At 41.3% G+C, this 25,279-nt stretch overlaps 1 protein-coding gene across 2 annotated transcripts in view; it reads right to left on the bottom strand.

Annotated features, from left to right (window-relative positions):
* Positions 1-25,279, bottom strand: part of NSMCE2 (NSE2 (MMS21) homolog, SMC5-SMC6 complex SUMO ligase) — a 207,210-nt gene that overhangs the window by 129,825 nt on the left and 52,106 nt on the right. For both annotated transcript variants that reach the window (XM_054590481.1, XM_054590482.1), the window contains exon 4: positions 1,857-2,010. In XM_054590481.1, coding sequence (XP_054446456.1) covers positions 1,857-2,010 — 154 coding nt within the window. The remainder of the gene's footprint in view (positions 1-1,856; positions 2,011-25,279) is intronic.

Raw genomic sequence — 25,279 nt, 5'->3', positions numbered from 1 at the left:
ACCAATAAGAAGGCTCTGTCAATGATATTTTTCAACTAAGGGATACCCATCTTTGAAAGGACTAATATTTTACTTGTTCTGTTATTTGCAATTTAAAAACTTTTAAAGGAGTATTTTAGAAGAAACAAAAGGGAAAGTTGTCTGATTTCTAGTGTTACCATATAGAGAAATCTTATATAAGAAAGTATTTCTTTCCATATAAATGTACTTTGTCATAGGGTTTAGCCATCTACCCAAATGATGAAATGATGTGCTGCTGGCCTGGGGATCTCTGCCCTCAGTCCCCCAATTTTAGAGAGAATTAGAGAACAGCTATGATTTTCAACATTTATCATTTTGTTGAATTATACATTATTAACTAGAATAATGTTTCCCCATAAGCATATGACTCTAAAAATCTTTAGTTTTCTCTTATGGAATAACTTTGTAAAAAATGAAGGAGAGAGAAATTTATATTTTTGGATATTTATCCTTCAACCTGCATTAAAAATATCTTTTAAAAAATCAGGAATTATGATCAGATACTAAATCTGCCACAATTTGTGATTTTGGCACCAACCAGTAACATAAAACACATTTGAGGCTATTTTGAACACCACCAAAACTGAAATTCACTAGCATCTTTAAGACCAGAAAGCCACTAGCAAATTATTAACTGGGTGATTACTACCCATTTGGGGCAACAGTGCAAATTATACCAGAGAGATTTTGGTAGCTGCCATGTTCAGCGAAGAACAGAAAATAGACTTAAAATGTGGGGGAAATGCTTACTGTTTAAATCTACAGTAAAAGCAAAAGTCTCACCATGATTGCAAAACATTCCAAATTGTGAAACTTAATTTGTAAAATAGACAAAAGTAAGGCAGCTTCCTCAGTTATTTTTTGAGATCTCAGCATCAATTTAAAGAAAATGCTCATATTTAACAGAAAGCCTATTTCAAAATATGAATCCCTGTACTTAGTACAAATAGTCATAAATAAGTCTGTATGACATATACAACATTCCTCTTGTTCCCTGTGTATGCAAACGATGCTGATGTGAAACTTAAGTTTTAAAAAATGTTACTTGTTTTACTATTCAATTCTTTAAGCAATAAAAGAGCCTCAAGCAGAAAAGAAAAAATGACAATTGATGCTAAGGTAAAACAATCAAATTACATAAAACTGTTATGTGAATTACATGGAAAAAAGAAAACAAGGATCTGTATACTTCACTATGTAGAAAGATGTATTGTTTCTGACAAATACTGTCTATAGAAGTTTTTATATAATAAACCATTTTTCCCATTCTCATTTTTAAGTCAAATTTATGTTAATTAAAAAAACTGAGTATCATAAAGGTGGCTAGGAAGGCAACAAATTTCAAAATCACATGGAATTTATACTACCATAAAGACAGAAGGGATTAAGGGAATTTCCGTCCATATTGAAGGAGAAAAAAATAGTCTAAGTAGACATTGTTTCTACTATTCCAAAGCAACCAAACTAGAATCAAAGTATAGTTATTTTAAAGCTTGGCACAGCAGTTTAAAGTTTGAAAAACACCTTTGTTATTTTAATAAAATAGTTTTCAGTGCCCCCTCCCCGCCCCCACCAACTCCCCTCCTCAGCAGGGGAAAACACAGTGTAAATTTTCTTAGCACTTTGTGGAAACTGTTGGCTTTCAGAAATGGACAGGCTGATTTGAACCAAAAGTTAGACAAAACACAGAATTGCAACAACAATAAAAAGCCATTTAGAAAGAGGATTGAGCCAAGCAGATAAGCAAACTTTATAAAATCAGCTTTCTGGGGCTGTTCATCAAGTCAGTTCCCTATTTTCAAAAAGCCAAAGCAAAGCAAAGCATGCTGACTTACATTGCTTCTTTAGTTCTTTCAGCTGTTGTTTAAATTGTACAAATTTTTCATTATTTTGAAAGTCTGCATCAGAATTCTTATGCTGTAAAGCCAAAAATTTCTTCTCCACTAGTAATTTTAGATCTGGTATATTTTCTGGACGTTCTTCTTTTACCTGACAAAAACAATAAAATTATCTTAGTTAAATATTAACAATAACACAGTTGTGTAATATTATTTTTATCTCATTTCATTCAAATAAAAATATAATGAGGTAGAAAACAGAATCCCCCCAATATAGAACCCAAGGGGTTGAGACTCGTTCCAGAACAGATTGCTGGGAAACGATCGAAGGAATCAGTCATCCCATCTACTCATTCCTTTCTTCTCCTTCCTTTTTTCTTATTTTGTTAAACTTATTGGGCAACACTGGTTAGTAAGATTATAAAAGCTTCAAGTGTACAATTCTATAATACAGCATCTGTGTACCGCACTGTGTGCTCACCACCCAAAGTTCAGCTTCCTTCCACCACCATGTATTTGACCCCCTTTACCCTCTTCAACCTCCTCCCACCCGGCTTCCGCCTGGGTAACCACCTTACTGTTGTCTGTGTCAATGAATTTGTTTGTTGGTTTTGTTTGTTCATTCGTTGCTTTCCGTTTTATATCCCACAGGAGTGAAATCATACGGTTCTTGTCCTTTTCTGCCTGACATATTTTGTTGGCATGACACTCTCGTGAGCCATCCACGTTGTTCCAAATGGCAGTATTTCATCTCTTCTGACGGCTGAGTTGTATTCCATTGTGCGCTGCTCACCTGCCATCTCCTGACGACTTCCTCTACTTCCCCAGGACCTGAGCCCAGGTCTGCTGAGCCGTCCCCCTCCCCCACCCCATGTGGTTATTCCACCCTCCATTCTCATCACCCCTAGTCTCTGGCCTTCTGCCTCAGCAGGTGAGTGGCTCTGACTTCACAAAAGATGCTGAGGCTTTAACCTTGAACTTGGCCATCTGCTGCCACAAGGAGTAAGTGCCCCCTTTTCTGTTCAAAGCTAAAATCTCAATCTTTGTTCTTGTTTTCCTCCCAACATTTTATTATAAATTTCTTGAACATACAGGAAAGTTGAAAGAATTGTAAATTACCATTCACCTACTTCCTAGGTGCCACAATTAATGACTTGCTATGGTTGCTTTATCACGTATCTGATCATCTATGCTTCCCTCTTGTCTATCCTCAACCTTGTTTTTAGGTTCATTCTGAATTCCATCTTCATCTCCGTCAGAACAAGCTTTCCCTCTCTATAAGCCATTTCCCCAAAAGCCTTTAAAATGGCTCTTCACACCCATATTTAAAAACAAACAACCTTTTCAATCCCTGCCCACTACCCTCCCTGAAGAGAAAAAAATCATCTGCTACTCACTATTTCTACTTCCTCTCCCTCAAACTTTATCCACTACAGTCAAGCTGCTGGCCCCCCAACTTCTTGGCAGTGGCTCTTCTTCAGGCCACTTCATAATTGGTTCCCTGAATCACCGGCCTTTTCCTGAAGCTCCAGCCACCAAGCAAAATTCACCAAACTCCCCATGTGCCCTGATATGCCCCAGGTTTCTTCCACAGCCCCAATAATATCCCATTGCACTTATTTTTATGTTTCTATTCCTACACGTCTCGGATTGTGTTGCCAGCACCCACATGTAGTGGTAGTCAGTATATATGTACTCAATATATTTCAAAGTAATTAATCTGATTTGCTTCAAATATACTTATCCACTGAAACCCACAATTTATCAACTGTTAATAATTATTAGAGTAGGTTATAAAATACAATTTCTGAGCTGGAAGACAACTTAGAGATCATCTAGTCTTGATATCTACCTTCTCCAACTTCATCAATAAATGAAATGACGTAAAAAGAAGTTAAATGACGTGATCTACTATCATCCGGTTAGTTAAAGGCAATGCTAAGACTATGAGGTAGATATAAAAATTCTTGGTATTGATTCTAGTCAATGGGATGGTTACATTACTGACCTCTCGGAATCTGAGTATCAATGTACGTAAAGTCAAAAGATTATCTGCAATAAATTTGCTTAGACTACCCTTTGCCATCAAGAAAAAAATTATATAATCGTCTTTTGCTTAATTGCTATGCATTTTAATTAGCCAAATCAAAAATGAAAATTAAGCATAAAACCAAAATGCCTACATTTATATTTATAGTACGGAGTGCAGAAACTGATTGTGTTCTCATTGTACGGACGAAACTCAACAATGCTGGATCCATCACCAAAGAGAGTTACGAAAAACATGGAGAGGCTTTAATAGCAAGTCTTACATATAATTAAAAATTTTAAATAAGTCCTGTAAGGCTAAAAAACCAATAAAGCTTAGTTTAGAAAACAGAAGGGAGAAAGGCAATTTAATAATGCCTTATGTGTCAAGAAAAAGAGCTTTATACATGGTGGATCGATATCCTCTAACCCTATACTAGATAGTACAAGGTGAAACAAGTTCAAGATCATAGCTTGAAGAGTTCTGAGTAGATACAGCAAATAAATTGTACGTTCTTAGAAAGAAATTATAGTCTCTTTTTCTGGATTTATAAAATAAAATCGACTCACACTCACCTGAGGTATTAAAGGTAATATTACAGGAAGGCATACAAATGAACCTTCTTAAGGTCTTTAATGAGTTTGAAATTACTTAATCTGGGGTGATCAGAGACTATCTGATCTGAGTAGATGGTCAGTAAATGCCTATGTTCTTTTCCAACATAGTCTCTAACCCATTCAATAAAATTTTCCAAGTTCAACTACAAGCACTGCTAAGGATTTGGATAGAAGAGAGAGAGGGGGAGGTGGAGGCTAAGGCATTTGAGGCTGACAACATGGAACCTGAAATATGACTAAGAAAACCTGAATAAACCAAATTTTAGTGACTCAGAGTACTTTCCCCCCAGGGCCAGAACCTCAAGAGAACTGCTCTAAAGCACATAAATTCATGGCAGCAAATACCTCCTCTGGAAATCTGGCGCTACAGCTGGCGTAGCTACCCACTGCAGAGAGAACTTACTGTACTCCAGCTAATAAAATGAGAGCCTGGAAAATTTCTAATTCATTATCTGTTTAAATCAATGCAGTAAATGGGGATTAACTATAATTTCAATGGTTTCTTGCTTTGTTTGTATCTTCCAGAGAAATAGATACATAATCCCAAAAGGGAAATGAAAAAGCCAGTTGTTAGGAGCTGATCACAAGTGTTGAGTAGTCTGCAAAAGGGAAGGATGGCCCTCTTTTCCTAGGACAAATTTAAAATACCTCAAAGAATTCTGAGATGGGAGGAGCAGAGAGGCTCTCTTAGATCCTGGTCCGGCCCCCTCCTAAGGATAAAGTCCTTAGGTACAGGACTTAAACCCTCAGTGAGCTAAAAGACACTGGTGTTACCAGTTTGCTAAGGCTGTTAGTAGGCCAGACAGTATGGCTTTAAAAACAGAAATAATTTGCTCACAGACCTGGAGGCTAAATGTCTGAGACTGAGGCAGCAGCACCGAGGCCTCTGAGGCTCCTGAGCCCTCTCCCTCTGGCTAGAGACGGCCATCTTCTCCTTGTGCCTACACCTGGTCTTCCTGCCGTGGGTGTCGGTGCTCAAATCCCATCTTCTCATAAGGACACCAGTCATATTGGATGAGGGCTTACCCCAATGACTTCATTTAAACTTAATTACTTTCTTAAAAACCCCATCTGAGGTGCCGGGGATCAGGACTTCAACATAAGAATTGGGCGGGGCACAATTCAGCACATGTGAGAGAGGGACCACCCTCCCCCGCAAAAAATTATCTTCTGGACGGCAGACCTCTTGTAGAGCAGGCTTCCCCCCTGGGTGAGTGACCTAGGAACCCATCTGTGTCAGTGCACCAGTTGGCACTGTTGTGAGAGGTTATATTCGGCCTCAGTGAATTTTTCTGAAGACTCTTCCAACCCATTTGCCCATCTCATGATTGGGGATTTACAAGTGCACCTGCCCACTGTGCGCTGAGTGTTGAGCAGTTTTTGACCAAAATGGCAGGACCCCTGTGCCCCACCCTCTATAGTCACCTGATCTGGCCCCAAGCGACGTTTTTGTTTGTTTGTTTGTTTGTTTCCCCGGGTGAAAGAAGTCTCAAAGAGAAACATTTTGCCAATGTGGAAGAGGTGAAATAAAAAACAGCAGGAGCACTAGAAGTCATCAAAAAAGACGAGTTCAAAAACTTTTGAGCAGTGGAAAAAAAAGTCTCGATAGGTGTATAGCATCAAATGGAGAGTGCATTGAAGGTGACTGAAGTTTAAACATGGAAGACTACACAGTTTTTTACAAATAAATTCTGGGTTTTTTGGTCCCCTCTCATACATTACATTAATTAATTTTTAAAACAAAGTCCTTAAAATAGCTTACAGATTATTAATCTTTACACTATTATCATTTGAACATGATAGAAACTACTGAGAAGTAAACTTACATATGTCATACCTACATAAGGAGAATTTCATACTGCCCTTGGGAGAGAAAACGTCAAGTCTTTAGGCATCACCCACTTACCATGCGCTGCTCAGTGAGTGCCCTTGATGTGCTAGGCACGCAGCTAGACAGGACAGAAGGGCAGAAACATCGACAGGGAGCAGACAGTGAATAGCTCTGGGAGCCAGGCTAGGAAGGGAGCTCTGATCTGCCAGGCAGCAGACAAGATACTCAAAGATTTTACGGAATAAAGTAATAATACCATGAGAATTTTTTAAAAAAGTGATTACTATGGTTAAAATACAACTCTAAGGTATTCAATATTTAATACAAGCAACTAGTTAAACAACACTTTGTTGGGAAAGGAGAGGGCAATCCTGAATGTCTGTTGGACATCTAAGTGGAGGAATCCAGTGAACAGCTGGAAAGACATTTAAAATGAGAACATGGAAGAATAAGAGAGATGTGAGGGGAGTTCTAAAACAAGCGAAGAAGCAAGCCAAGAGGGAGGAATGCCACGGAAGAAAGGAAAAAGAGGACATTTCTGTAAGAGTGATGTTTGTCCTTTGGGAGACATGACACAAGAGAGCTCACGTCAGAGGAGGTCTGAAAAGAGGGCACTGGATTTAAATGCGAGGCACTCGGTACAGCGTAGTGCACTGAGGCTCCGTCTCAGCCGAGCAGCCTGTGAAACTCTCTCAGGTGGGCATCGCTCCACTGGTGTCTAGTCCACTGCCTGCGGGACGGGGGCTGCTCAAATGATGCTGATGAACGAGGGAGCGACAGAGAGGCCACCTCAGGCTGCCCGGAGAGGAGGAACGAGGTTAAGGGAGCTCTTCATGAGCAGATGAATAAATATTGGTAGCAAAGGAGGAGAGATACAGGAAGTAGATCTTGGGCAAGAGAGAGCTAAAGGGATTGTTTATTTGTAGAGAGGGAAACAGTGGCTTGAAGTGAAGTTCGCATGATGGAGGACAGAGAACATGGACCTAGGCATCAGACAGACCTCGGTCCACCCTATGCAAGGCTCTTAGGTTAGGACAGTCCTTCTAGGCCTTGGATTTCTCTCACCTCTTAATCAGGCATCAGGAATGCCAACTTCAATGTTGCAAAGGCTCGGTTAAGTCACATTTATGTTTAAGGTTGGCATATAGTCATGTTAAGAAAATTTTATTCTTTTCCTTCCAACTTTAGCACAGAGCATTTAACATGTTTGTGGACTAAGAAGGAGCCAATGGGGGAACGAATCCAAAACACTAAGGTAAAGCAACTAACAGACCTCAGCTGAGAAAATCATTCAAGTCCTAAGGCAGGGACTAGAGAAGGAAGAAGGCAACTGCTGGGAAAGCACACGAGTCTTCACCAGGCGTCCCAAGTGCCTCCAGGGCTGGGCCAGCAACGCCCTGAGGAAGCCCCCAAAGGACACCGGAAGTGGTGAGGGTTGCCTTGAGTTGACGTACCAGCCCCAGGTGAGAGGAAGCTGCCACGCAGCTCGGGATGACTGCTGCCTCGTGGGACAGCCAGCCCTGTTTTTAAAGAAATGTTACAAATCTAGACTGTTGGGAGACATTTTCTAGTTTTTAAAACAATGTATAGTCCAAACATTATCAGCCTACAGGCCATGAATCTGAAACCTCTGTTTAATGCAAACAACATGTTTTGGACATAAAATTAAAAGTATTCTTATAATCCACAATATTTGGTCGGGGGAGGTGGCGGGGGGGTCTAGTGCACTTCCCAGACTTCTTTCTACTTTAGGGATGAAATGTGGTTCTTTGAGGCAAGGCAGAGAATAACGAACAAGATGGGTGTGGGGAGAGGGGAAAGTAAAGGATTCCATTTTGACATTCTGTTCCAAAGTGTTTACGATAAGAAACTTGGGCTTTAGACTTGAGATTAAAAATAAGACTGCTGCTAACTGGATGACCTAAGCAAAGTGACTAAATGCGTGTAACCTCAGTTTTCTCCCTTGCGAACAGAATGCCAGCCTTTGCCTCACAGTGCTGCTGAGAGGAAGCGATGAAGTGAAGCGGCGAGGCCCTGGGCTGCCGGTCACGGAACGGTCAGTAATGAGCAGCTGTTACTGCTGTCAGCATTTTGTGGATCTCCAGGGTGCGTGGATATCCGGGTCTGCAGCTCAGCAGGCTGACATGGAAATACCCACGTGGAGGAAATCAGTTTGGACTTTAATGGAAACCGTCGAAATAAATGGGATTACCAAGGGGACTAAATACACAGAAACTAAAAAAGAACCAAGAATAGAACTCAGGAGACTACCACATTTATCAAGTGGCGAGAAGAACCTAAAAGGAAAAAGTACAAAATTGAAAAAGAAAAGCAAAATAAAGTGTCCAAAAGTCTAGGGAAAAAATATCAAGATCTGTCAAATGGTGCAGAGACATCAAGCTAAATAAGGAGTGAGAAGGGCCCCCGGATGCAGTGCATGGGTCCCTGGGGACCTCACTGAGTGCAGAGGCACTCACGAAGTGCTGACTCCAAAATACCCAGGTCTTTGTTCAGTGAATTGTTTCAGGAACATGGAGCAGTGACTGGAAAAACACACAAAACCCCCAAAGTACATGAATTCTCCAACTGCTCAGTTTCAGCTCAAAATCACCTGTAATGGTTAGCGACATTTAATCAGAACCCAACGCTCCTGGGACGGCACCATTTCTCTAACATCAGTGAGGGGGATGTAATCCATGAGCTGTCAACTATGAAGTGTGGCCTACGGTGGCCCTGTCCCTATGGCAGAGCCTGATTGTTTTTAGGAAAAAAAGATAATGGTAGAAACAAAAGGCAGAACTCAGTCCTTACTCAGAGTGAAACTACATATTGTTTTCAACCTGTTTGAACCTAAAATTTTAAATATTTTAAACATTTAAACATTTAAAAATAAATATTTTATATTTTAAAATTAAAAATTTAAATATATAAATTTAAAAATTTATATATTTATAATTTTTTTCAATTTTTAAATATTTAAAATATGATGATAGTAACATGCCTTCTTTCAAACAGGACTATGTACATATGCAATTACTCAAAGTGTGTCATTTTATTGCCACAGGGCAAAGTCCAGGTCTCCTCCTCCAATTATCATTATTGCCTTATAGCCACCATCTCACTGGGCGGGGAGATCGCAGGTGCTAAGGATATTAATGGGCTGAGTCATTCACACACTTCTGAATCATGTGAGAATCTAGTAGAAAATCAGTCATTCCTGTAACTGAACCAAGACTCAGATGAATTTACTCTCTCCAAAAGAGCCACTGTTAGATGTTTGGCTCCCAAGATAACACATACCTGCTGATTTACACTTCAGAAATCACACAGCCTTTAGAAGTTTATTATGGGTACATAACAGTGATGAGCAATTTGCTTTGTGTTCTGCTCAGCACACTAAGTATTCCAAGTTCTAAGTCACAGTCAGCTTGACCTAAGGCTCCAGGGCCAGCTCGCTTGCTGGGAATCCAGAAGAAATTGCCTCAATGGGTCCTAGAACATTCATTCAACAAATATGCACTGAGTCCCAGCAGGGTACCAGGCATTGTGCTAAACACTGAGACATTTATGGAAGCTGTCCCAGGCTTGTGACACACCACCAACCCAACTGGTCATGCACAGGGTAAATTTATATAGGCCAACACTGTCTCCACCTTTATATGGCAAAAAGCTTGGTAAAGTTTTTATTGAAAGGCAAGTCCAGGCTAAGAATCATTATGCTTCCAGTGGCTCTAACCTAATTGCATGTATTTACATATGGAGACACATTACATTTTCTGAAGAGTTTACTATACTGCCTTTGCCCTGTTTTATTTTATTTTATTTTTTTAAGTCACACACACTAATGATGACCAGCATGGATGATACCCTTCATCTCATGCCAGTTTCTGTTGCCCATTGCACAATCTGCACTGAACTCTGGTGGACCCAATTATTTACAGTTGAGTGAGTTTCCCAGTGCCATTATTTGGTTTGACTTCTGACAAAACACTTCAGAGAGAATACTTCCTTGTTGAGCATTATGACACACTGAATGGACCTCACAGCTTGCCAAGGTGTTGTAACACGCCATCAGGGAGCAGTGGCCACCAGACATGGGAACATCTTTCCTCCTTCAAGCCTTTCGGAAGAAACATGTTGAGAATAAGTAAACTTAAATGTGTGTGAGAGTGCTTTTGGTCTAGCTCTAATGGGTGAATTCTACAGAACAGGCCATTGTCTAACAGATGGCAGTTGGATGAAGCAACCTGTCATCTACGTGCATCTGTTACTAAACACTTACGCTGCTGAAAATTACTCCAATAAATTTCTCACGGCACCATTCCCACTTTAAGGTTATGACAAAGAGCAGTCACCTATTTACACAGAATACAGCATTAAGAATCTCATATTGGGGGCCGGGGGGAGGGGGTAGCAATGACACACTGCTGATTTTGCCTCGTTTTTCTTTTTTTTGGCAGAATTTGTGGACATAGGCATTATTTACTTATTCGTCCACTCCATAAATATTTACCAAATGCCTACCACACACAGGCACTGTGCTCAGCATTGGAGAAGCAATGTAAACAGACTAACCTGGGCCCTGTTGTTCTCATGGGGTTTGGGATCTGGTGGAGGAAACAAAAGTTATTCAAATAAGTCAAACGAATACACCGCCACCAACCATGATAAGTGCTGGAAAGGAAATGCTTCAGATGCTAGGAGAACATGTCACGGCGTAAATATTGAGGACATCATTTCATAGGCAATCTTTTTAAACACTATTCAGTTTAAACACAGGCCATGCTGTGGGGAGGGTGGGACAGAGCTGACTGTTGTTGTTATTAACAAACACTCTGCACTTGCAGAACACCTTTCATCTGAGTGGTTCAAAGCCTCACATACACAAGGATCATTATCCCATTTTTACAGATGTGAGGAATGGGCCACTCACAGCAGCTAAGCGTCTTGCCCAAGGTCATACTGAGTCAGTGACAGATGGTTTCAATTCATTCAAACCCCCTTTCAACTTAATTTTGCTGTGCATGTGCTCCCAAACAACAACTCTGAATGAGCTTTTACACTCCGTGGTAATTTTAAGAAAGCATACTTGATTTCAGGCATATGTTCTCAAACTTCAGTGATCATTTGTTAGTTCTTAGATAAAAAAAATATTTATTCTTATGTGAAATTGCCTTTCCTGTCCACCATGCCCCTGTCATCCACAGAATTACTAAAGGCCTTGTTTATCATTATGGGATCTCACTTAAGATTTTGCAGTGAAGAAAGTCCAGCAATAGGTGGATGCTAATGAGATTTACTGGTCTTACCAGGTCCCCCATTATCCAGAAAGATGACCTTTCAGAGTGCTTAGTCATCCACTGAAGATTCAATTCCAGTGCTACCTGGGAGACACCACCTCATGAGATTAGTGATATCCCACAGGGTGTTTCTAACCAGTGAATAATGTATGACATTGTTTCTCCCGTAGCCAGAACACATGGGCCTAGGAACCAAGGGACAAAAGTAGAATTAGCTACACATCTTCTCCTCCCCCTCATCACACCTAATGAACAACGTGCATTTTTCCACATGGCTGCAACTCTAGTTCTGCTGGTTTAACAGTCTCGGTACCCAACAGAAGAATGATTTCACTAAGGGACTCAACAATGCCTCCACTGAAGCCTCCAAAGCTTCAGCTGCAACCTAGCAATTTTGAGCTCCTCATGACACTCAACAGACAGACAAAAAGTGAGGTTACAGAACTGGTTGGGACAATGAATCTTCATTATCAAGGGTAAACAGGATTGCTGCTACAAAGTGAGAAAAGGGAGGTGTGTGTCTAGGACTGGGAATACCGCCTGGTTTTTGCCATGTCTGCTGGTAAATGAGAATGGAAGTCAGGAACAACTCCATACAGATCGGACCATCAAGAGCACAGATGCCTCCAGAATGAAAGTCTAGGCATCCGAGTCAGATAAAGACATACTCCAGCTCAGAGCTGGCTGAGAGCAAAGAGAACGTGAGATGAGTAGTAGAGAAAGGGAACCAAAAATACCAACTCTGTGTTCAGGATCAGCAGAAGCAAAGACTGATGTGCCCATTCTTCTTCCTTAGTTTGACATGTATGTATTTATGTTTTTAACTTATTTATCCCTTCCCCTTTCTCCTAATATTTTATAACAAGTGAGTTGGTGGCTCATTAGTTAGAGTGTCATTATGGAACAGCAACGAAAGTAATAAGCATGGCCCAAATGTCCTGGCCTTGGAAACAGTAACTGAGAAGACGTTACATCGTTCCCCCTTTTGATGGGGGGAGAGAGAGCATGTTTTTCACTTTTATGAGATAGCTGCAATGGTAAAGAGAACATTTGCTGTGGTCATCACTGTTCGCAAATTTAAGTCTGGAAAAAAGTGGATGCTACAGAGGCTGAGCAGCCAAGCTCATCAGTCGAGAATCTTTGGAACACCTCTCCAATGTCTGGGGAATGTCCCACCCTATGAGTGATGCCTCACTGACAGGAACCAGAAATTTGCTTTCTCAGCCTCCCTTGCAGCAAAAACACCGACATGTCACCTTAGCTCTTTGCCTGTGGGACTACAGTACAGAAGGTGCCAGGAAAGCTCCTGAAACCAGATCACCAAGGGATTTAATCTTTAAATCCCAATTCTACCTCATACTAGCTGCGTAATCTTGAGCAAGTTACTTAACCTCTCAGAAACTTGATTTCCTCTACCCAAATCATAGGGTTGTCATCAATATTAAAGAAATTAGTACATTTAAAGAATGTAAAATTTTGAAATCCAAATACAGGAGCTACTACCCGTAGGTGGTTATTTAAATCTAAATGAGCTAAAATTAAGTAAAATGAATTATTTAGTTCCTCAGTCACACTGTGACATGTCACGGGCTCAGTAGCCACCTGTAGCTAGTGGCTACCTTTCTAGTGTGTAGCTACACAATTTCCTTTACTGTAGAAAGTTCTACTGGAAAGTACTGACTTACAGACTACTTCCCGGTCCTCAGTAAGCACTCAGATGAAAACTGGTGCTATTATTATTACTAGTATTGTTATCATTACATTATATCCTCAGAACTTATTTATTTCATATCTAGGAGTCTATACCTTTGACCACCTCCCCCAAGTCCTCCCCATCCTCACCTCCGCCCCTCAGCTCTGGCAACCACATTATCATCATTATTCCTGCAATAGCAAGTTTAAGATAGAAGTGAATTTAAAAACCTGGTGGAGGAGCTAGACAAGTAAAAAGCGATTAAATGGAGTCTGGTAAGAATTAGCAGCACTATCAATAGCAATAGCAGCTTTCAGTGTATAGTTTATTATGGACAAGTTACCGAGCTAAGCACTTCACATGCATTATTTTATTTAATCTTCTCCAAACCACCAAGGAAGTAAGAACACATCCCTGAATTATAGGAAATAGAGGTTAAAAGTGGTCTAACTTCAAGTAGTCAAAACGCTCATCAGTGCTGGAGCTGGGATTTGCATTAGCAGGTCTGTAACTGCAAGTCCTCATGTTCACTGCTACTTCGAAGTCACCAAGTATTTGCTGGGAGCCCCCTAGGGGCCATGCCCTGCTCCAGCTGCCAGGAAGACGGCCGTAAAGAAGAGAGGCCAAGTCCCTGCCCTCATGGAGCGCGCACTGTAGTTGAGAAAACAAAAAGATATGTAATTAGCCAGATGGTAATGAGTGTTGTGGACAATAAACAATAAAACAGGGTGGGCCTGGGTGGCTCTTCTACCACGGATGGCCAAGAGAGGCTTCATTCACCGAAAAGATGACATTAGAACAAAGACCTGAGAGAATGAAAAAGGACAGGAAGAAGGTGGGGTCAGAAGGAAGGAGGGGTGAGGGTGGGAGAGGCCACGGAGGCCATGTGTGGCCTTTAGCCTCTCCTCTGAGAGAGACAGGGAGGGTTTGGGCAGAGGAGTGAGAAGGTCTGACTCTGTTACAGGAGCACTGGCTGTTACGAAAAGAACAGATGTGAGGAGAATGGGCAAAAGCAAGAAACCAGTTAGAAGCAGGAAGCCGGGGAACAGGCTATAGCAGTCACCTAAGCAAAGGTGATGACGGCCTGAATGAAGGTGAGAGCGGACGGAGTGAGAGGTGGTCAGGCTTTCAATACACAGTCTTTGAAGGTAGAAACCAGAGGGTTTTCTGGTGGACTGGATATGGGCTGTGAAACAATTAAGGAACTTAAGACTGCTCTGGTTTGGCCTGACTAAATGAAAATAGTACAGTTGCCATTTTCTGAGATGGGAAAGTCTGGAGGAACAGCTGGTTTTGGAGGAAAAAAAAACAAGAGTTGAATTTTGGAAGGTTAAATGTGAAAGGCCTATGGGAATGAAATAAAGTGGAAAATGAAAAAAAGACAGTTGTGTATCTGAGACTTGGAGAGGAGATATGGCTACAGCTACACATGCTATGAGAAATGATTACGTCCATGGTATTATAAGAGCACTTGGCAGACAGACTGGGTGATGTCAGGGAGAACTATTAAAAAAGAGGCTATTCTAAGTTCGTGAAGGGTAAGAAAGAGTTAGCTATTTGAAAGTGAAAGGACACTTAGGAGAAGGAACCATGTGTGCTAGGGCCAGGGGCAAGAGACCATCCCAAGAGCTGGCATAAAAGAGTGGTCAAAATGAGAAGAAAGAATTAAACAGGGGAAGTTTTACATCATTCCTGAGAGCAGTTATTCCTTCCTGAGGGGTAAAGTTGTGAAAAAGGCAGGCAACACAATCACATTTTCAATTTAGAAAGATCTCTTGGGCTACTAGAGGGAAAACATATTAGAAAAGCACAAAACGTAAAACAAGTAAATTTTACTGTGACACTCAGTTAAAAAAAAAAAAAGAGAGAAAAGGGAGAGAGAGCGAACACAAAACTTCACGCAGCAAACTTGCCATAAAAGACTTGAGATTGTGAAAACAGGGGTGAGGGGCAAACTGATGGGAGAATCGGTAAGATTTGGTGATGGAACGTGAGACAGGAGGAGCTGGGAGGAGCAAGGATGGTACCCAGGTTTCTGATGCGGGATACTGGGTAGACGGTATTGCCACTTATGAAGTAATAGGATCCCAGAAGAAAATCAGAGGGACTTCTCTCTGGGACACGTTGAATGTTAAGCGCACACTTAGGTAGAGATGCCAAACGGATGACTGACACGTGTGTGACTCTCAGACGAGAGATCCAGAATGGAAGGGAGGATTTGGGACTCGGCAACATAAAGGCGGTCAGTGAAGTTATCAGCTGAGATGCCGCCTTGCGGGAAAAGAGGACAGTGTGAGAAAAGAATCGAAGAACAGGTAGGAGTACCAAGGTTTCATGGATGGGAAGATGAAGAGGAGTCCACCAAGGAGGCTATGGGGAAGTGGCCAGAGCTAGGGGAAAAAACAGATGTGCGGTGTTGTCACTGAAGTCAAGGAACATAATTCAGAAAGAAGGGAATCGTACGTAGCAGTGAAGTCAAATGAGAGAACAACTGAATATTATCCTCTGGGTTTTTCACTCGGTGTGTGACCCCAAGCAGTTGGCCATAGCTTCCTGATCTGCACGAGAATGTTCTATTGTCTGTTGCACCCAGTTGTTGTGAGGCCACACTGGCAATGTGTACAAAGTACTTAGCATATGTTAGCCATACAAAGCACAAAAATAATGCCCTATTTTTATTACCACATCTTACGCATGCCGGACACGTGGGTCCAAGCAACAAAGAGAACAGGTGTTGACAGTATGAACTACATGGAACCACAGAGGGAAACTGCAGTTTGAAAAAGGCAACAGGAGAAAAAGAACTCGAATCTTTCCTTTCTTCCCCCTCTCTCCCAATGTCTCCTTCCTCCTTCCTAAATGCAGTCACTAGTGCACAAACTCCTAAGAGCCTGTCAAAGGGACCCGCTGGCCATGCCTTAGTATTTGCACCAGGAACTCTGCTTGAGCAGACGTTCACCCCAGTCATCGCGCACCTGGCATAGAGATGCCATACTCTTAAGAAGGGCAGCTTCAACTCAGGAGCAGCCCACAAATAAATGAACCAATGTTCTATAGAAATTATTTTATCAGTTAGTGATTTCAGAAGTTCGTCCAACAGTTTTTGAAACAACAGGCCGCCATGCTTATCAAATGAAATTCTAACTACCTGATTAAGGAGACCTTTGGACAACCAAACAGACTTTCAGGTTAGTTTCGACACTGGCAAAATGACAGTCATAGAAGTTTCCCAGATGGCACATACTTTCCTATTAAGAATTAAGGTTCCAGCTCTGTCTTTGTGTGAGTGTATACGGAAGAGGGGTGGATACACATCTGGTGCTATCTAGCCCGGAGAAAGCAAAGACCTGGCGGAGAATGGGTACAGCTAAGTTTCATGGAAGTCCCTTCTTTCAAAGCATTCTGGCCCAGGAAGCCCCCCGGACCTGGGGCCGCTGGGAAGCCCCCCAGCCACCACACAGTGGCTGCGATGAGGGCTGTAGGAGCTCCCTTCCCATGTCCCATGGCCTCCCTGGGTCCTCCAGCCATACCCTCCATGCTCTGGGGGATCCTAATATCCAAAAGAGCGAATTCACCATTTCTGTTGTAACCTAACAGAAAACCTATGCAATATGATGATATAAACTGAAAAAAAAAGTAAGCAAAATAATCTGCTCTGGAGATTCTACATTTTTCTCTAAATTCCTAAGTTAACTTCTAACACTCACAAGTGTCCTGAGGATTCCTATAAATGATAATTCAAATCCCTCATGTGTACGCCATACCACACATCTACAACACAGAATGAGGGCAACGGATGCAAGGCTAGGTCTTTCCCTCAGTTATCACATCTCACCCAGCACAATAACGACTATGGAATTACTAATACTCCAGCAGTTTATTAACGCCCTTTATCCTTTACCTCCTCTATTTACTCTTGCCCAGCAGCCTATCAAATTCTCTGACGTTGCCTTCTCTATAATTAATACAGCTTCCTCATGTTTGAAATTACTTCCCACAACTAAAGCTATCGAATTGCCTTTCACCTTCCAATTCATTTCCTATGAGAAAGAGTTCCTGACTAAATGAAAATGAATTCTACTCCCCACTAACCTAGTCAAAATCCCAGTGGACCACAGGAAAATGCAAACAATAAACAAGACAAAAACTGGTCAGATGCTTCATAGTTTATAGAGCACTTTTTAATATAATTTATATAATTTGATTCTTAGAGCACTTCTAGAAATAATTTATATAATTTGATTCTTGTTGCCCAGAGAGATTAAGTAACTTCCTTGAACCAAACACCAAACAGCCGACAGAGCCCCGAGGTGGCCACCAAGTCTGAAAGCATAGCTAATACTATTTCATAAGGCACTGTAATATTATATCATTAAGCCAGCTATTGTGTATTCACCTACATTTCCAGACCTGGTGTCCACCCTGTAAATTCCAGATCCAGCCATAACCCATCTCCCTTGACTCCCCCATACCTTTTACTCTGAAATGCTAAAGGCGGCAACACTCAATGGAAAATACCATCTTAAACTGGAATGATAGTTTAAAATTTTTATAAACCAGCTTTCATATTCTGGTTTCCAATTCACTGCCAAAACCACCTCGTGCATGGAGACTAAAAGAGGCAATTAATATTTTCTCACGCCCACTGTGTGAAGCCTCATGTGCTATGAGGCCATGAAGTACTTGCCGGCACCTCCTCATTCATTCCTTGCAACAGCCCCATGGAGTATTACCCTCTCTTTATAGACACGGACACTGAGATTTTAACAGGGCAAGTCACTAGCCGAACCTCACACCATTAGCCTAGGTGTTCTGACTCAAGCTGCAGTATCCCACTACTCCAGTGAAATATTCTTTACACGCTCCCTAAAATATCACACAGTGACCCTATCACTCCCTTCTTCCATGGAGAGACTTGTCCCTCAATGACAAGAGATCATGAACAAATCTGTAGGCTAACCCGGTGAGAAAAAAAAAGTCACTCAACCTGAGTTCACTGAAGACAACTTAGAACACTGACTGGCACAGAGCAAGAACTAGAGAAATGTTAGCTAGGCTTACCATTATTACGGAAAGGACTTTCATATTTTAACAGACATGAACACAAAACATCGCATTAAAACTAGGAAAACAATGCCTTCATATTCACACCACTGCCACTTTTAAAGTGGCTCCCCTAAAGTTTTTCCTCTCTCTAATGTAACGGAATTCCACATAACAATGTTCATTTCCTCACACAGTTCCTCTTTAATATTAACACAACCCCTCCCTCATCATGTCGAATCAGTGTGAGGAGTCACTTTTTATTTAATCTAAATGTCCCAAACCTGTATCTTTCAGAAAATTACACTAAGCTATGTAAAAGATCGGAAGCCTACTTTATAACTCAAACTAGACAAAAGTATTCTTCATCCCAACTGAAAATAAATCCAACAAATTCTGTCTCTTGGGGCATGGAAGTGTCATGAAAAGAGCCTCGAATTACATGTCAAAAAGCCTCTTAAGACTAAGCATGACCCTGAAGCTTCCTGAGGCTCAGACACCACCATACGCACCTGACCTAATGCAGAAGGTTACTGTGGTCTTTAAAGAGGTAAAGGCTCCAAGAGGGCTCCTTCCCCCTCATCTGGCACAAAGAAAGTGGGTTTCAGCCTCTTAAAAGACCAGGGGACTGAAGTAGAAACTGATGAGATTTCCAAATCTGGTTCAATCCAGTGATCAGTGACCCCAGGCAAATATCAAATCACTGGGGAGGCCAGAAAGGAAGGGAATTCACTATTACCCAAATCTAGGCTAAGTCTTCCAGGTGATACCTATAGTACAAATGGGCTTTGTTACAGTTTTATAGAAATTGGATCACAATGAACTACTTATGATTAAATCACTGTTAAAATTTATTCTTTAAGTTAGCCTGGAAACCTAGGCCATGGAACGTTATTTCTCTGGGAAACTGTACTCCGTGACTCCATCCAGCAATCCAAACACTGGCAGCAGGTTTCTTGTTCCAGGGCCTTGAGCTCACAGAGACTCAGGGACTCCCTTGCGTCCTCTTTGGCAGATTCAGGAAGTCGTTTTCACTTTTCGGTCCTGTGGCCATTCAGATATGAGATGTCCAATGGGACTGTCAGGATATAACTACATAACCATTTTTTACTTTTTTGGTCATATTCTTACTTATAATCTCATTTTATCAACAATTGCCCAGTGAAGTGCTCAGAACAAATACTACTATTCCTCCCACTTCAGAAATGAGGAAGCTGAAGTACAAAAGTTAAATGACTTATCCAAGGTCAAAGCCTGGCAAGATGAGGAACAAAAGCTAGATCTGTACTCCCCTGCCCAACACTTTTATCAATCAAACAACAAAGACCTAGAAAAGGGGGAGAAGGAAGTTAAGGTGATTGTGATTTATCAAGACTTTATTTTTAAACAAATTTTGTCTGTCCTTGTGAATTTTCATGAATTTTCCTTCTTCTTTGTCCCCTGATGAGTTAGTCACTAAAACCATCATATCAGAAAGTGTAAATTATATCAAATTATTTCCTCATTATTATATACAGGTGTTCAACTTTCCAGTGTTTCATAATAAAATGACTATTTTATTATGGGACTAAGCGAGCCTGATCTACATTAGTCACTTGTTGAACGGTTACATGACACTCATACAAAACTCTCGGGAGGTGGGCGGGAGACAGAAATAAACATTTACCAAAAAGATGACTAAATTGAAGACAAAAAGTGAATGTAAAACTTACATATTTTTCCTACAAGTTTAGGCTGTGGGATGGGACGACAAATGTGAGGAAACAAGACACAAGTCACCTATTACCATTTCTTTCAAGTTTAGGTGGCATGGAAGAGTTCACCAGCTTAAATCAGCCCAGCAAGGACATTTTTGCAGTAAGGGAAAGAAGTTAAAAGTTAACAGGAGGGAACACTAAGACTTTGGCTTTATATAGCACTTTTACCTCTCAAGTGCATACAGATATGTTATCTCACTTTTTAATCAAGAAATCACTTGCAGAGAGATAGGGGCAGATATAACTAGGTTCATTTTGCAAGCCTGCTTAAGGTCACACAGCCATTCAGTGGACAGGTGTAGGAGAAAACTCAGTAATTACATTGAACGTTGACACCAATTTACTGCTGTAATGGGATCACACACACTTGACAATACAAAGGCAAAAGCACTTTAATTACGTAATCTGGCAGAGCAATTCTATTACTACTATAGAAAAGATGGTAGGACATATTCTAATTACATCTATATTATTTATAGGTACTTTAAGCCATGGCTTAAGAATTTCTTAAAAAAAAAAAACAACTAAGCACACAATGTTTGTGCTGAGACTTTTAAAAACACAGTGTAACCTTATGCATCAAATTTAATGTCCGAATTTCCAAACAGTATTTGCCCTAAGTACACCCAGGAATTAGTCCATTTAGAGTTCTTACTTTGTATTTCATGTGGCTTTTTGGGCTTCTGTTTCATGTTGGGGACGAAAATAAACCTCAGGGTGATAGAAAGTAACCTGATGGGTAGAGAGGGTTTTCTCCTTGGTACCAACAACATGCCAAGAACCACAAATAGCTGAGGCAACTGGCAGGCCGGCAGTGAAGTATGTGAGCCCTCTGGATGTCTGGGAATCAACCATGTGATGCAATCATCTCACACTATTCCTGGATATTGTTTCCAATTTTAAATAACACTGACTTGGTCTTTCTAAATATCACTTTCTGTAAGAAGATAATTAAATGACCATTTGAACATGAAATAAAGGATAGAAAAAATAGTTAAAAACTGTTCATAATAACCACCTGTATTACTCTAGCCCATGACACTAGCTCCCCTAGAGTTTTTCCTCTTTCTGACTTAACAGTTCTATACAACAAGATAAGGCTTTCCACTAGTTTAAAGAATGCTATCTTATGTGACATTAACTTTCCTGGGGGGAGAGCTGCAGAGAAGCCCAGAGAGAAAGAAAATTCAAAAAACTCCATTGGTTAAAATACCAGGTTGGCCATGACACAAAACAATGAAAAAGATAAAATGTCACTATGACCGAGAGCTTGATTCTTTGAGAGAAACAGAAAAAAAGAAATCCGCTCTCCTCTCCCAGTGACAGCTCTGGGGGCAGTGGCTCCTACCGGCACAACTGCCAACTCACGCAGGGCTTAAAAACATAAAACCCCAATATTCTTCCCATTTATACTCTTTCCATTCTTTCACTTGTCAACAACCGAGGCTAACGTATTTAAAATGCAGCTGACAACCTGATACATCAGGTTGATACATCAGAGGAATAAATCCAAAGCATTTTTCTCTTCCAACATTTTTCAAATGGGTGCTACTAATAATGTAAACAAAAACTACTTAAAGATCGAAACTGGCTCAAGAAGTATTTCTGCCTGCACACATGAATGTATAATTATGCTCTTTGTTGAACTACATGTTCACATGTTTTAAGTAATTTTTGTTTACATTGTCAAAGAAAATATCAAAAGTTATTCCTGAATTCCCAGAGTTTTTACCTACCTATCTGATTCTTATCTCTAGAGTGACCTCTCACCCCCAGTCGCCATTAACTAGCCTATGTCGAAGGACGTAACCTCTTCCTCAACCTACGGACTTAAGTAGACTTACTGGTCAGGGGACTTCAAATCCAATTGGCCAAATGCCATGCTGTTCAGTGGCGTCTGCCCTGGCCCTCACATTTTGCCTGGTCCTTTCTGGTTAACAACACTTTGAACAGTACTAAGTTCCCACCAATACCAGAAGACTCCTTGTAAGGAGAGAGACCCTTCCCTCAAGCTCCCAAAGAGCAGTCTCTGGCCTTTCCCCATTACTTCCTGCTGCCTACTCTACGCTCCAAATTTTAACTCAAAATTCCCTTTCAGATACTATTTAAATTTGATGATAGCAAATGACTTCTCCTTTACAGAAATCTCTGGCAACTTTACAAATCTGTATGGCAGAGCTGTTTTAGGTGCTTTCATGCCATCAATACCCATCATTACAAGAACTCGATGACCTATGCTCGGATCTCGGCTTTAAGGAGAAACGAATGCTCAGAGTTAAAGTGTAGACGAGCAGGAAGTTAAACAAAGGCTCTTTTCCCTTTCTCTGAATCTCTTAAGCACATTTTTATTCTCTTTGTCGATCTCTGTCACTATTAATACTATTTCGTGTACACACGCCAAGAGGCTTTCGTTTCTTCACTGGACTAAGCATACTATTGGCACTAACTCCACAACTTAATTACGAGATGAATAAACCAGCAACTGCTTTCCCTCCACACTTTGAAGATGCACTCATTTTACAGCGAACCTTAACATGTGGTGATCCATTTCTCCACTCAATCTATTCCCTCCTTTCCCCTCTACTGCCACTTACAGACTATGCTCAACGTCAGAAATAAGCAGGAGTTTGCTGTATTAAAGAACATCCACATCACTTAAACAATTCGGGTAATCAGCTGCCAGGGTTGCCTGGTACCACGGAGACCAGGGTGTTTGGTGGCACCAGCGCCCCAGTGCCTAAATGGAGTGTTGCGGTGAGCCAGGCCTCTCAAAGGCCGGCGGGCTTTTCCTGCCCACACTGCTGGCGTGTCCCCCTTCTGCCTCTTCTGTAACACCCTCGTTTCCTTCCCTCAAGACCATTTCCTTCTCTCAGCTCTGCTGAATGACACTCTGCATAGGGGTCTTGTTAGCCTCCAACAGAGACTCTGAGAGCCCAGCAACGATCGCATGTTTTTAAAAAACTTTTCCTTCCTCTTTTTTTCACTGCTGAAATAATGAGTATGCCTTATTTTGCCGTGTATAATGTGCTCTCTTTGTCCGAATTTTGGAGGGAAAAATAAGGGTGCGCATTATACATGGGGAGCACTAGACTGGAGGTGTGCATTGTACACAGCAAAAATACGGCAGTCTTTTCAGAGGCCTAGCCTTTCCACATGTTGTTCCTCTTGTTCTTCTTCCCTTTCTTCTTTTTAAATAATAATGGCTACCGTTTATTGAGCACTTATTAGGCACCAGCTGTCATACTGGATGCTTTACATACATTCTTTTTAAATTGTCATTCTCTCGCAGCTGTCCCAAATTCCCTCCTGGGCCCCCCTCCGCCCAGCCCACCCCCCGCTCCCACTGTCAGTCCCCACACCAGTGTCCGTGCCCAGGAGTCATTCACACCAGTTCTTTGGCCAGACCTTTCCCCTCCCTTCCACCCTTATCCTCCCCCGCTCCTCTCTGGCCGCTGTCAGTCTGTTCCATGTTTCCATGCCTCTGGTTCTATTTGCTTGTTAATTTATTTTGTTCATTAGATTCCTCATACAAGTAAGATCATATGGTATTTGTCTTTCACCAATTGGCTTATTTCACGTAGGATAATATTCTCCAGTTCCGTCCATGCTGTTGCAAAAGGTAGGAGTTACTTCTTTCTGCTGTGTAGTACTGCACTGTGTAAATGTACCAAAGTTTTTTGATCCACTCATTTATTGATGGGCACACAGGCAGTTTCCAACACTCGGCTATTGTACATAGCACTGCTATGAACATAGGGGTGCATAAGTTCTTTTGAATTGGTGTTCTGGGATTATTACATGTTATATTCCCAGCAGTGGAATCGCTGGGTCAAAAGGCAGTTCCATTTTTAGTTCTTTAAGGAAATTCCACACTGCTTTCCACAGTTGCTGCACCAGTCTGCACTCCCACCAACAGTGCACTAGGGTTCCCTTTGCTCCACATCTGCACCAGTACGTGCTGTTTGTCTATTTATTCATGATAGCCTTTCTGACAGGTGTGATACCTCACTGTGGTTATAATTTGCATCTCTCTGATGGCTAGTGATGTTGAGCATCTCTTCTTGTGTCTGCAGGCCCTCTGTATGTTCTCCTTGGAGAAGTGTCTATTCAGGTCCTTTGCACAGAAGCACCTCTTAGGCCACTTCAGGTAGGGGGTGGGATGCACGCCCCGCTTCCCTGGCTGCCACAAAAACTGCACAAACTGCTGGGCCCATCTCTCAGCCTCTTCTGTAAGGTAGGGGTTCAGACAATTCCCAAAGTGGGTTCTGTAGAGTATTAGTCCTTCTCCCAAACAGAGAGGCTTTCTAATTACATAAGTTTAGGAAATCACTAAATCACTTACCTTCCTTTAGAGAACCACAATGCATAAAAGAATGTTGAAGGCTTTAGAGTCTTTTGAGGACATTCTTTTAATCAAGCATTCCCCAAATTTATTCGACCATAAAATCCCTTTTTCCTAATGTACTTATTCACATCTTGACTAATTAGTATTATGCAGCAAAGTTTTGAAAATGCTGCCCTAGAGGCATATTAAGGCCCAACAGAGTATAAAGATTTTATGATTTTGAATAAAATCCAAAACAATAGCTGCAAAACATGAAGATGGATTTCTATAAATTACCCATGAAAATCAGCCTCAACAGATCAGAATGTTCACTTATTAGCAGCTGCATTACTTGGCGACCTAAGGATACGTATCCAGATTCTTTCCTACAGAGGCAACTCAATTAGTGAAACACTATACCCAGACTTAACACTCTCTGCATGTTAGACAAAATGCTACCAAACACAACCCTAATTTGGAAATAACTACAGAGGGAGTTCTAAAGCCCTGGAATAGAAATTAATTACCAGTAATCATCAAAACAGACACATCTTGGGGCTGGGGCCAAGTTGCTAAAAAATGAATACCTAAAGCAACCTCCCCTCCTCCCCTACCCCGGTTAATTTCTATATGTTGGCAACATTCCTACACATGAAAAGGCTCATATATAGGCCACTTGGAAATTTTCGACAAGGAAGGCATTAAGAGACACACACGCCACTGTGGGGTGTCAAGTGTGGGCGGCAGAGAGTGGAGGAGAGGGTATTCTCCAGTACTTTCCAATCTGGCTCCAAGAGGTTGTCACTAATTCCACTGCCATTTGCAC

This window comes from Pteronotus mesoamericanus, unplaced genomic scaffold (genome assembly GCF_021234165.1).
Source record: "Pteronotus mesoamericanus isolate MK-2021 breed Mesoamerican mustached bat unplaced genomic scaffold, CSHL_Meso_final scaffold_174, whole genome shotgun sequence".
Taxonomy (NCBI): Eukaryota; Metazoa; Chordata; class Mammalia; order Chiroptera; family Mormoopidae; genus Pteronotus; species Pteronotus mesoamericanus.
Note: the sequence above shows the minus strand (reverse complement) of the source record. Positions and strands in the feature narration are given on the sequence as shown.